Source organism: Coturnix japonica, chromosome 7 (assembly GCF_001577835.2).
Source record: "Coturnix japonica isolate 7356 chromosome 7, Coturnix japonica 2.1, whole genome shotgun sequence".
NCBI lineage: Eukaryota > Metazoa > Chordata > Aves > Galliformes > Phasianidae > Coturnix > Coturnix japonica.
The window spans coordinates 22,235,966-22,250,285 of record NC_029522.1 but is presented as its reverse complement, the minus strand read 5'-3'; the positions used below and the strand labels follow the sequence as shown (position 1 = coordinate 22,250,285).

The 14,320-nt window shown below is 36.6% G+C and overlaps 1 protein-coding gene across 1 annotated transcript in view; it reads right to left on the bottom strand.

Annotated features, from left to right (window-relative positions):
* The window catches only part of CNTNAP5 (contactin associated protein family member 5), a 252,770-nt gene that overhangs the window by 190,486 nt on the left and 47,964 nt on the right, over window positions 1-14,320 (bottom strand). The window contains exon 2 of the mRNA XM_015868834.2: window positions 2,939-3,049. Coding sequence (XP_015724320.1) covers window positions 2,939-3,049 — 111 coding nt within the window. The remainder of the gene's footprint in view (window positions 1-2,938; window positions 3,050-14,320) is intronic.

The window sequence follows — 14,320 nt, the reverse complement described above, 5'->3', positions numbered from 1 at the left end:
CTTTATTAACAGTGTGGCATAAACATAAAATGGACAAAATGTGGCACAGGCTACAGTTACTAAATCAGGATTTTTGTTTTTCAAGCAACCTGGAAAATAGCAATGTAAGAAGATGCCACATTACCTCTCCAGAGAAAGTGGGAGAGCATGACCATAGTCAGTACATTTGGCACTTCATAATTTGACGTCTGAGAAGTAGGCCATTTCCCCCTTCTGCCTACCAGATTTCCACTGGCATTCATGGGATTCCACACATAGCAAAACAACAAGAAAATGGTCCAGTGTGGTAAGAAAAAACATCCTAGGGGAAAATACCATGCAACAGGAACATATATTGTTCCATGTTCATACCGCTCCATGGCAACAAACTGTAACACTAGAAAAATGAGGAAGACCACATGGTTTCTCAGTTGGAGATCCAAATGACTCCAAGAAATATTATCATATACCTTTTTCAAACTGTTTGTATATTTTGCTATAATTGTTCCAAAAACAGCACTTAAGCCCACAGCTATGCAATCAATACTCCTTGATGTTCCACAGAACTACTCAAGATGCCCATGCTTAGTTATAAATAACGTGAATCAAAAGGAAATGTTCTTTTCCATCCCAGTGTCTCACAAGCAGCTCAAATAGCTTTATATTGTGCTACAGACTCTTGAACTTCCTGCTGAAGCTAAGTGCATTCCTGCTGCATGGTTTTACATTAATGCCTAGATCAAACACTTCTCGACCATAAGACAAATTCCTTTTGACATTATGTATGTTTTATATTCCTATACATAATTGCCTATACTGACTACTCAAGCTGAGAGCTAATAGAGAGTTGGAAAAGCTGAGTTGATTGTAGCAATTTTCTTATTTTTTATTATTTATTTACTCTAAACAACATAACTGATTAATCCCTCTCATGGATAAGTAATATATTTCACATCTCAGAATAACATTCACTAGAATTTTATTAACTGCTTCTCCTACTACCAGTACAGATTTATCAGCATTTTAATTGAGCACTCACAGAACTGCACATTCGGCTTTTCTTCTGTTATTTCTTGGTTTGTTTTGCACCTCTGTGGGTTTTGTTTTATTTTTTAATGGCATATTCCACTGCTGCAGGCTTATTTTTTAAAATACAGCTTTTCAACTGTTATCTTCTACTAAATCATCTCAGTGAATTAAAACATTCTGTATTTTGTAAATTCAACTTCACTTTGTGCATTTGTATTCATGTTAGTAAATAATTTTATATTAATACATTTATTTAGATTTCTATCTTGAAGTACCACCACTTACACCTACGTTTTATCAATTATGAAAGAAAATAAAATGCATCCAAACACTCCAACATAACTCAAAAGAATTAGTATATCAAGGAATAATAATTCTTGCAAAGGTGTCTCTTATTTAAGTATCAGCCTAGGAAATTTCCCTCAGTCATCACCTATCACCACTTCTTCCCCCAATCCATGCAAAGTCAGCTGGCATTACTCCCGCATGTTTCAACAACAGCTCATGCAATAAAATAATTAAGCAATGCAGAATTCAAATTCTGGGCCCTTCTGTTGGGGTTAGCTCCTCAGTTACCAAATAAATCTTCAAAGCATGGAACAGAATTTACTTATACATCTGAAAGAGCTTCCCTGCTTAGAGCTCAGTTTCAGTATTCTCCTGTCTGTTTTCACAGCTTGTACCCATAAACCCTATGAATCTTACTGATGTAATAATGTACATCTAAAGAACTATGAGATACTTGACAGCCCATTACATGGCCAAACTAGCTTAGCGCACTTAAAGAAGACTATCTTTTCCTACATTAACTCTGCAATCCACGTAAGTTTATTTTAAGCACTGTTAATATAATTTTAAGATTCAGTACACGCAGAGCTGAAGTTGCAACAATATTGATATTGAATCTTACCCTCTTTTCAGAAGACAAAATTAGTCATTTAAGCCAAGTTACATAAGCAGCCTACTCATTATCTCAGCTACTGCTCAAGATAAAGGCAAAGCAAACCAAAATTCTGTGGTCAAAGTCTACAAGTTTCCATACGTCAGGCAACTTTTGTATCACTATTTACATGCTGAGGATCTCTGGTTCAGGAGTTTAAATTTAAGACAGTAACTTCCATTTAAGACTTCTTCAATGACGTACCAACTCCCAGTCTCTAGTGCCAACTATTTCAGTGAGATTCCTTTAGTATCCTCCTACAGATTTACCAAACTGTAATGTTCAATTAGAAGACACACTGCATAGATTGTGTTTAAGTAGAAAAATTCTCATTTATTTCAAATTAAAGTCTCTCTATTACTAACATACTAATTAGTGTTTTTAATAACTAAAATCATCCATAATATCGTAATACAGGGCTTTCCTCTAATTTGGGAATGAGAGCCAACGACTAAAACCTGCAACAAAATGTCAAACGATGTCCTAGATATTGCAGACTTTTTTTCCTAATATCAAATTGGTTCCCAATAGTTTCACCTCATACATGAACTCATTATCAGGGCCTCAAGCGCTCCATGCTGCAAATGCCTGCAAAGTTTCCTCATTCATTTTTAGTATTTCTGCTGAGCTGTGTTAACCACTGAATTCTACTAGAACTTGCATATCTAGTTGTTACTGCCCTTAATAAACACCTACACTTCAGAACAAGTTCTCAAGTCTAGTGAGCTTCAAGCTCTAAAAAAATCATGGCAACATTATTCTAAAGCAAAATAACAACCCAAGCTTCCTACACAATTTCTCTACAATGAGAGAACTTCAAATACAGTGTAAATTTTCTACAAAAGGGAATGAATTGCTCCTAAATAAAGATCTCACAAAAGCTTAAGTTAACAGCTCTACTCAAACTTGGCTCTGAATGCACTGCATACAAACAATTATTCTTCAGCACTGTGATTAGAATATTTTAGGCATTTCCCACTGCAACCTTACCATCTCGCCTGTTGAGCTTTGCAAAGCTGGGACTGTGAGTACTGAAGAACTCAGAGGAACTGGTAAAGGCTGATGAAGGTAAGGTAGATACCAACGTGCCATCACAATTATCTAAAATAAAGCAGAAAAACAAGAATGTCAACTTCCACTACGTCAAGGTGGTCCATGTTTCTACTTAGTAGACAGAGATTAAAGAAGGATTAAATTTGCATGTAATCCCTTAGAATAAAATATATCATCACTGTTGCATCCAGAAGCCTGTTAGAACTGCAACCTGATGTAAGCTGTTTTTAAAATGCTAAATACTTCAAAATGTTTCCCTTCAGAAAATGCAATTTTAAGATATACATTCTCTTTTAGGAGGCAGCAACTCTGGCTGCAAAAGCTATTGCCAAAGTACACAGTAATGTCCAGCAGACTTCATGTAACACCTCAGCTATTATGCTCAATAAAATATTTATCTAACAAGAACGTATATAATGTAGAAGTTACAACTTCTTATTTCCGCAGATAAGCAACAAATAGAAATATAGGACCTGGCCTTTCACAACACAAAAAAAATCATGTCCCAAATTAGTTTTGCAAGTCAAATGAGTGGCTTGGGACTTCCTCCCTCCACCCCCTTCATATATCCTCACCTGAGGACTACCATGAAGGTATTTCCATGCAGTATAATCAAAATGTTAAGCCCATAATGTTTGAAGAAGAATGAAATCAGATACAGTAAATTTCTTTCCACACACCATTGTTACATACAAATTCAAGAATACAGTGCAGGTTTTCAAAGGGGGATAAAAATTTATCAAAATAAACCCCCACAGAACAGACCCATGGCTCACTTTCAATTGAACCTCCCATGGAAAGAACATGGACCAAATTACTGGACATGTCCTTAACAGACATGTCCTGCAAGCCAGCAAGATCTCAGTGATCACAGCACTCCCAAACTCACAGAATAAATACTTAACTTGGAATGGGTGAGGAAGAGATGCATTAATGGTACTTTATGGTTATAAAAAAACAGGAATAGAAACAGATAGGATTTTACAGTTGTGACAGCAAATGTAGGATCATCCAAAATTGTGCGAGTTGTTTCCTGTACAGAGCGTGATTACAGCTGAAATATTACTCATCTCTTTCTGCAATGTCTCTATAGAACAGCACAGATATTTTGTAATCAAAGTCCTCCCTCTATTGTAGGAGGGTCACTGCTTGTTTACTCAGCAGGAGAGCAACACTGCTGGCTACTTTCAGCCTCCCAGGGCATGCTGGGCTGAGGGACAGGCAGGAAACTTCCATCACGTCAACAGACTTCCACTAGAGGAGAAGAATAGGCACATCCCTTCTGTAGCAGGGACTACTCCTATATCAGTCCACACATGGAAGCGAAACAAAACCATCTTACTAATATTCAGATGTGAGCTAACAAACATTATGATAGGAAATCTTGAAGCAGCCACAAATCTCTTTCTAAATTCAAATATCTCTGATTGGGTCCTTTAAATATATGCTGGATGTTTTAAAGTGAAGAATTTCCATGAAATGAAAATAATTGCTGTGTAAAAGTAGGTGAGAATTTTATGTGAACAACAGCAGGAAACTGCTTGAAAATAAACTCAGTTCTACACTTATAAGGTAAGTAGCTTTTAAGGAAAGTTAGCATGTTAAAAAGTAGAAATAAAACAAGTATTACGCTACTGAGAAAGATGAATAAGCTGAAGTCTGCAGCTCCAAATGAGTGGTCAGAAAGTAGAAACCACTGGTGAGGACTGCTGAAAGAACATACAGCACATGGCTCAAAATGCTGAAAATATTAGGAAAGAACACTTTTAATGCAACAGATTTCTTACTATGGATTTTTATGCTGACAAATACATTGCAAAACTGATCTTCATGATGGATTGTAAATAATATTAAACATAAATCCCCCATTGATATTCTGAAAGAATCAAGATGATATATTAGTTTTCTAAACGTGTACAAAAATAATACTCTGATGGATTAGCAAATAAGAGGGGGTGGCAGAAGTGGAGAACTATTAATACAGATTTAGTTACCGGCCCACAAAGTGGATTAAAATATTTGATTCACTAGTTTAGAACTTAAGCCTCCCAACAGCAGAACATGAACCACAGGCCAGGTTATGAGAGAATAAGTTCATGCAAAACAACACAAGGGCTGATGAGAAATTCAGCCCACAAGGAGATAAAGAATGGCAGCTCTAAGAGATTTTGTCTAGCACATTTATCCCCGAAAAATCAAATTAAGCAAACTTAGTACTATTTTATTAAAATATTCTACTTAGTAAGAGGAGGAAACATACATTTATTACACTACTTGCAACTAGATTAAAAACAGGACTATATCAAAATCAGTGTAACCAATATAACTCAAAGCGACCTGAAAATTAAAATAAGCCTCCTAAATTCACTATTACTTGTAACCTGAACAACAGTTTAAATGAAGATGTCAACCAGAAAATATATCACCACACCAAACTCCCACAAACTTCAGCATTCTATAAAATCTAATGAAGAGGTTTAGAAACTCTCAAAAGAAGGTTCAAGGTCCTTGTGCCAGATCTACATTAAGGTAGAAGTGACAGCAGCCCTGTGTTTTCAAAAGGGACAAAAGGAAGGGTTTCTACACTGCCAAAGCGCCCATACAGGGCCCAAGAGCAGGGCAGTCTCCTGCAGGAGAGGACCCCATTAGTCTCTTGGTCACCCTCCAAGAAACCTTTCCCCAGAGCTTTCTGTGCTTGGTTATCTGACACCAAATGAAGTGTCATGAATACCCATCTTAGAGCTTTAAGAGGAGATGAGACTAAGAGCCTTACTTTTATCCATTAAAAAAAAAAAAAAAAGCCATGTGTTTTTAAGTGGAACTATGCACAGGGAAGATACCACACGTGAAGCTGACAGGTTAAATTGGAAAAAATCTGTTCTTTTCCTTCCTGTAACAACAATGATGCTTTCCCCCAGTCTGTAAATGAACCATATTTACATTTTAAATTGGCATCACAAATACTAAAACGGCACTACCCCTACCACATACGAGCTAGCTTTCTTTAGCTGTAGATAATCATTGTCACAAAGACTACTAAGCACCACACGTGGAAACATAGGGTGGATATAAAGGAAGAAATTTTAATGTAAATAATGTCAAAATGGCTGGCTTGCCTCAGATATAAGCATATCGGTCTGTCATCCATGAGCTGGCTCTAACAGTTACTGGATGTTATCATCAGATACATATAGGGCACCAAGTGTCTCAACACTACAGCAAGTGAAAACCTTTTCAGAGCAATGGATTTAGGATGTGAGCCAAGATCTCTGGAGGATTCATCATGGAAAGTGATAAGCACGTTTTCTAACTGCCAGATGCTTTGTCTACATTTCCATAGCTGTTTCTCCAGTCCCCAAACACGCTCACCTGGATTTCTGCTGCTCCTACATTCTAATGTCAATTTCCCACCAAATTCTGGAATCCTCTAATAGTTTCCTTAAGAAAAGAATATGCTACAAGGCATCTTCCTCGAGGTCCAGAACTAACTATAAGAACATGTAATTTTAAGGCTTTGGGATTTAGGATGAGAATTAACAATTTGAAGATAGCTCAAAGAACACCAGAACAAATACAGTCTCTGTCTCTCTACAGATAAGAGAATAATGATTGACTTTAGGGAACAGCCTCCAAGCGAAGCTGATTTTTGAATGGATACTCTGACAAGATGCAAGGTCACTCTTCTGCTCTTCTCTCAACACTAATAGCACAATAACAGAGGTTGGACATAACAGCCCTAAACCTACAGACTTGCAATTCAAGGCATGACATAGCTTTACAAGCCAAATAAAATGTCTAAGCAGAGCAAAGTGTTTAGGATATATCAATCAACAAACCAGACCACATGCCCTGACATGCTGCACACATGAAACGTACAGATGTTAAGATCTCCTCACTTTGCTGAAATAGGTAAAGGGTTTCAAAAAGGCAGGATGTGAACACAGAGTGGGGATCAAACCATAAGCCCCACCTCTATGAGGAGTCAAAAGAAAGCACACAAATATACCAACATCACAAAATTCCCTAAGAAAGGATTTTGTTTCCTTTTTTGATAACTTAGAATAGAAAGAGGTGAAACATTTTGCACATATTTAGGGTCAGAGAGGATCCACTGTAATACTAACAGCAAAGCCAATGTTTCAAGAAATACTATCTCACTCATTCGCTGGGACAGAAAAGGCCTTCATTACAATTGCTCCCAGACTTCTACATTCTCCCTCTACTCTACAAGGCAAAAAAAGCCTTAGAATTTGTCCAAATAATAAGAACTTCACTTCTTTGAGTCAGCTGCATTATATTTCTGTAGAAAGCACTGATTTTAATGAAGAAACCATTCCATGCTGCCGAATCATTTAAAACATCTGGACAAAGAAAATCACTGCTATCCTCTTGTTGTTTTTTCCTTATATTTTCTTGCCAGCCAGATAATTAACAAAGAACAATAATGAAAAGAGCACCTAATTTTACCTATAAACTGCATTCTTTATGCAAATCACGTAACAATACAGATGTTGACTAGCATTTGAGAAATGGATGTTGACCTTGACTGCGTCAAGTTCCAAGAAATAGGCAATTATGGATAACATTTGCAATTTAATGTATATTAATAGAACTGTCCTCCACAACATTGCTTCTGAAAGTGGAAAAAAAAAAAAATGCATTTTTTCCTGCACTTAATCAGTTTTTCTGATTTTTATTCACTCCTATTTTTTATAGGAAATAATAATTTTAAAAAAGCAGAAACTTACAGTCTATAATGAAGTTATTTGGTTTATTGTTTTTTTATTTCTTTCTTGCAGCTTTAATTACCCTCCAATTAAAAACATCTTCTTTCCTTTCATATCAATATATTTCTATTTTGTTCAACCACGTTCATTTTAAAATCACAAAAATAAACATCAGTTCAGACTACAAAGACATTTAATTACGACTTAATTAGGACGCTAATTTTGGGATACTGTGAAAGATGCCAGCTAATATCAATCCTAGCTAAAAATCCATAAGTTAGTGAACTTTTTTCAGCCTTGTGCCAAAATATCTGATTAAGTCCTACACTTCGTGACGCGCAATGATTATGAGAAGAGTGATTTAGAAAAGCGCATCTAAATCTTGGAGAGATAGGACATAGGAAACAGCCCAGCTCAATTAACTCTTCTAGTACAAGTCTTACAGAAGCACAGGTGAGCATAATGTGATCCAGTTATTAAACTTCCTTCAGCCCCGAGATCATATTTTGCAGCACCAACCAATGTGAATTAGATTTCACATTGGGCTCTGAAGATATTCAGAGAGCAGTCAACTCCCAGTTAACACTAATGTTTCTCTTTCACCCTCTTATGAGGAGGATCAATCCCTAGAACACAGACAGGTAGTTACCAGACATGACCGAGATGCATCAACAAACTCAGCCTGCTGCTATTCCTTTGTCTGCTTAAAGAGTCAGCAGAACAAAATACATTGATTTCCACTTGTGAAGGCCATCCAGAAAGGGCACGTACATTTCCTTAATGAAAGCTTTGATGAAGAGGACACAATCAGGGAAAGATCACCAGCCCCTGAGCTTCATGGATTTCCCATATTTCAAACTTGAAGTACTTTTAATAACACTGAGTCCTCACTGAAACAAATTTGCAGAAAGTCTGACTATAAAGTTCGTATTACTTCTCTCTATTACACTGTTAGTCAGGATCACATATGCAACAACCTGGTTCCACTGCAAATAGAGAGCATTCAACAAGCCAAGCAAAGACTGTGGTTTAGTATTTTAGAAGATTTTAGGTGAAAAAGAGGCATCATAGCTTCCCATTCAAGGCCTTGCTTGAAATTCAAAAGTATTTATGTGCAGCTTAATTTATGCCAAGACATAATTTTATTCATTATTAAAATACCAGCAGAGTTACAGATGGTGCTGAAGTTAAACTGTGTGCATCATTTTGATTGCAACTGTAAATGGTCTCCATAGTGGGATTTGAAATTGAAAAGATTCACTGGTATTTACAGGCTAGATAAAACTCTCCTTAGCACCACACACTTAATGGTATACTTTAAAGACATAAAGCATGTATTTTGTACAATGCCTCCAACAGTGTTGAGAAATGACGACTGATGGCTTCTATTTCGTCTGCTTTTCCTCTTCCCTTCTGCAGGTACACTTCGTAAAGATGAGAAATAAGTAATTGGATATTAATACAAAAATTAACCTTCCACCTCTACAGTTCAAGCAGGTTTTTACGGGTATGAGAGAAGACAGAGATTCTGTAACATTCACCAAGGGAGGAGGAAGGGATGGAATATCACAACACAGAACAGATGCACAGACAAAAGGAACAGGAAATGCAGATACAAGAGTATAGAAATTTGGAGATGATATCTATGTCAAGAGTCCCTGCACAAAGCACCTCATGAAAATTCCGTGGGTTTTGTTGTATATTTTATTTTTCCTTTTTCTTTTTTGTCTTTTTTTTTTTTTATTCCTTAAGACTGGCTGCACTTGCACGCACAGCTGTGAACTCCATCTGTTAGCAGATAGGCATGGCTTTTTTTTTCAAGTTACAAGACACTAGAGAAAGTAGTTAACACAGTGCTCCATTCTCCTACCTTACTATAATGCAAGTAAACAGCAATGGTTTAGCTAATCGTGAACTCTTCCCAAATGACTGTGAATTACATAAATGATCTTCAATATGCCTTTAAAACCTTGACATTCAAGTATTCAATCACAATATTTATAGAGCATCCTTTTATGACACATTATGTACTAGCAGCTTTGTCTTACAAAAGAAATTGGTCAAGTTTGGTTTTGAATGAGGCAAAATCCTCTCAAGATGTTCTGTCTAAATACCTAGTCTTATTTACTCTGAAATGAGCAATCTAATTCCAACTCACATAAGGAAGAGTGAGCTTAGGAGCAAAGCAATCATGCAATATTTGTGATTATGAAGTCAAATCATCAATGCAGCTGTAAAGAACTAAAATGCAGAAACAAATTTTGTTTTGATGGTCCAAGAACATCTGACAAACCAAATACCAAGAAAAGTTAGGGAAAACAATCTTATGTTTAAGGAACAAAAGATTCCATCCCTGTCACTGTCCATGCTGTTTAGGTTAGTCATAATGTTCTTACTACTTCTTGCAGAATATCATTCGTCAGCCTATTTTCTTTAATTTGCATTTGTGTTATTTAAGAGTGCTCTATCTTTGAGCTGAGATCAGAGAGCTACAAAGCTGACCCAGCAGGTGGAAGGGATTCTGTATCTGAAGTTTGTCCTTTCATCATGTGGTACTTTTCAGCAGACAGACAGCTTAAATCCCTCCCATCCCTAGCAAAGCAATAGACCCAGAGGTTGCCCTTCTCTACAGGACAATTCTCACCATGTTACATAGGAATTTAATCCAAGAACACAAGTGATCCTTTGTCATGGCCACAGAACACCACAAGCATTCCTTTAAGCATTTTCTACACATAAGACTTCTTAGTTGTGCATTGAAATGAAGTTGCTGGTCTCATTCAATAATCAATGCCGCCTTCTACTTTACGGCTTCTAGTAGCACTGGCCCAAAAACACAAGCTTGCAGTAATTAGGCATCTATACATCCTTCGAAAGCATCACACCACAACTAAACAGAAGTTCAGGACTTCATAATCATCATTATTTTGATACGGATAAAAAAAAGAAAATACAACATTTGCTTTAAAATGCCATAATACATAAATCTAAATCAACACTGCAGTTACAGATCAGAAATGTTAACGCATCTGCGCTCATCAGAAAGATGCCAGCCTCATTATTAGAGGAAAAAAATACAAGGATAAGAGGCAGCTGAACTGAGTTCAGTGTAGGCATGCACAGCCTAACATTTAAACGCAGAGGGCTAAGGCAGATTTTCTGCTAATGCAGCTCTGTGTTAAGATTATTCAGGAATTCACTGGTGAGCAATTTTTGCTAGTTGTCTAAATAAAAGTTTTGAAATGGAAATGTAAATACCTGCTTCAAAGTTTATTGGGAGATGGGTGGAGAACAGGACTTTAATATGTAGTGTAAGATGAGCAAATAGATTTGCACACCAACACCAATTCAGGAAATGCAAATGATTTGCAGGGAGTGGGTAACTAACATATTTGGGGAAGGAAGATCTGTTTCCCAGACCAATCTGGGAACAGCTTCAGCAGTCTTAGAACTCTGGCACCTTTCACCACCTAATCCCCGACCCAGAAATACAGTTCTATTTCTCCAAATCAGATTGATCTTTCATATAGATAAACCATCTACGGTATTCCTCACACCTTTAGTGACCTTCAAATTCAGAAGCACTGCTGCAAATTTCAGTGGAGCATCTTGACACTAACCCCCACACCTCTCTCCAGAGATACATAAGCTTAGACCCTTAAGTGAGGGCTCCCATTACACCATACTGGATTTGTAGAAGTACACAGTGCCAGCAGAAGTTCCACAGACAACAAAAATCACAATCTGATTCCCATGGAGTCAGACCTACAAGCACCTGCATCAGCGAGTAGGATGCTCCATTGCCACTCTCCTAACACAAACACTATTTGAAAAGAGCAATAAATTTGGACAGTCTCCATCACATGATAAAATTTATTAATACTCAGCTCTTACGTTCTTAAACAACATTTTTCTGTTCTGTTTTTTTCCTACAGACCTCTGTGGAAAGCATTCATTTATTCAGGCAAAGACTTTCAAGCAATTCTGTACCTTTGTCTGATGAGGCTGTTTTGCACAGATCTAAATTTACAGCCCCTATGCCTACGCAAACAACAGAAGCAACAACAAAGGCATGGAATGCTGATGAGTTTCAGAGGCGTACCCAGGTAACAGCAATTTAAAAGCCATCAATAACCTAGAGGTTGTCCCTTGAATTTTCAAATCAATCATGGTCAAGTGAGTTCAATTTTTACTTTTCCTTTGAATCTTCAACATACTCATGGATAAAATTGATTAAAGAGGGGAAAAAATAAAGAGCATGAGGTTCACTAAACATTTTCTGTTTAGAAGAAAACCTCTTCAAATCGTGCAACATACAAGATGGCATACTGAAAAGCAATTATAACTCTGAGAATTTCAGTACATCCCATAAGGCCGAGAGAATGTTCAATTTGCAGGCTGTGAGCAAGGATTAACAGAGATGAAGGTAGTAAGTAAGTGCCCATGTACCACTGAATTTAAATGTAATGTCATTTCAAGGGATGATAAGTAATCATTTCATGTCTCAGTAACCTCCAACAAAAGCACCTTATTTAGCTCAAAAATACCCATTTTTAAGACTCTTCTGTGCAAGTTAATGGTTTAGATAAGGAAGTGTATTGAAAAAAGTTAGAAATTCCCATTCTTAACCAAGGTGAAAGCACCTTTGATGTCAGTTTACTGATGAAAATTTCCTGCCAGGCATGTCTTAGGGCAGCATGTTCTCTCTCCATCTAAGTGAGAAAAAAAGCAAACACTAATCTATTACATTGAGCGTGTTGTCAAGTAAACAAGAGAGTTTCTATACAGATTTTGTTTTTTGTCTCTAACCATTCATGATTACTTTGAGCATCAGTATTGAACCCCCTCATGCTACAGTCTTTCCTGACTGTCTTACTCTCTGTTCAGAATCCATATCTTGACCAAGATCCCTGTACTAAATAATAAACACCAAAACCAAAGGAGCTCCTAGCAAGCAGTTTCTCTTGGACTGGGGCACATGGTAAGGTTGATGTCACCAGCAAGATTCCCTGTGATGCCCTATCTCTACCTCTCAATTACAACCCTAGAGCCACAAAGAAGAATGGAAGACAAGATGTTTCTCATCCATGTAGGAAAAAAAGGGTAACAAGTGTTCAGAGTCCAAGCTGAGGACTCTGGGCAAATACACAGAGCCACTCAGGAGCCAAAGAGACTACTAAAAACTGAACTTTTTACTTGCACAAACAGCATCTTCTAAAATCAATGCTAAAGAGGCTTTAGGAAACAGATATGCCCCCAGAAGATTCAAAATATATATATATATATCTGTTAATGATGGATTCATTATACATGTTCTCTTCACCCACACTGATAATGCTGTTGAATGCAGCATACAGATAACTCTGTATGAATGCAGGAATGCCTTTGACAGTCCCAAAGCATGACATTTATTTATTTTCTTTTTAAACTATCAATCATAGAAGTCAGAGCAGCCAAGAACACACTTGTCACGCTTACCTAGAAGCTGACATCCCAGTCCCAAATCAACTACAAGTCTCACACACAAAGATATAGATTTAATATAAATTATGATGATAATTTGATCCCAAGGCCAAAAACACTATTGAAGGGATTGATCTCCTGGATTTAACACAGAAAATAGGAGGACTGGAGGCTAGGAGAAAAAACTCACACCCTATACATAATACTACAGGGATGTTCACAATAAGAATGCAAAATTTATTGTTGTGTAATAAGTTTACCAACACAAGCAACAGAGTTGAAAATTACACTAGACAAAGCATTGCAATACAGTACTTTTTCCATATGAAAGTAAGAAAAAAGAACTCATGCCTTCTTCATTTTAAAAGCACACTGAATATACAAGGAAATAAAAAATGAAAAACAGGAAACTTAAAATATTGATCAGTAATTTAAAAGTCATCAGAACTCCAGCAGTCTGACACCCTTCTTAAAGACTGTATCTTTTATTTTGTTGAAATAGGCCACTTTGCACTAACAAGAACTACTTTTATCAGTAGTTCTCCTTGTGATTTTGTACATGGGGAAAAATCATAATAAAAATCCTCATTAAAAAATAACAAAAAACCAAAAAATCCCAAACTATCAAACTATTAAAAAAAATCATACCAACACAAACCCACAACACTGCGTTCCACTGCCCCATGTCAAAAACAGTCTAAGAAATAGATCTGTCTATGCTAAATTACTGTGAGGAGTCTTTGTAGATACAGACAGACTTGAACAATTTGAGTAATGATCTGATAACTTTATTTTCAGACATGACAAATAGAGAACTCCCCCAGGCTCCATAACAGCTTGCCATTTTGTTTTAGACATCCTACCCCTTCAATACCAGATGACTAGCTTAAATGCTTTCACATACAATTATGGCTCACTCCAAACACATTTTCTCAAAAACAAAGAAACATATATATATATATACATATGTGCATGTATGTGTGTGTGTGTATATATATATATATATAGAGAGAGAGAGAGGTATATATAAAAATGTAAAGGTAATAATCTTAAATGCAGAGGTACACCAAGCTGTTTGTTTTCTTACTCCTTAAATTAAATTCAGATCCTGCTTAGATTTCTGCAGTTT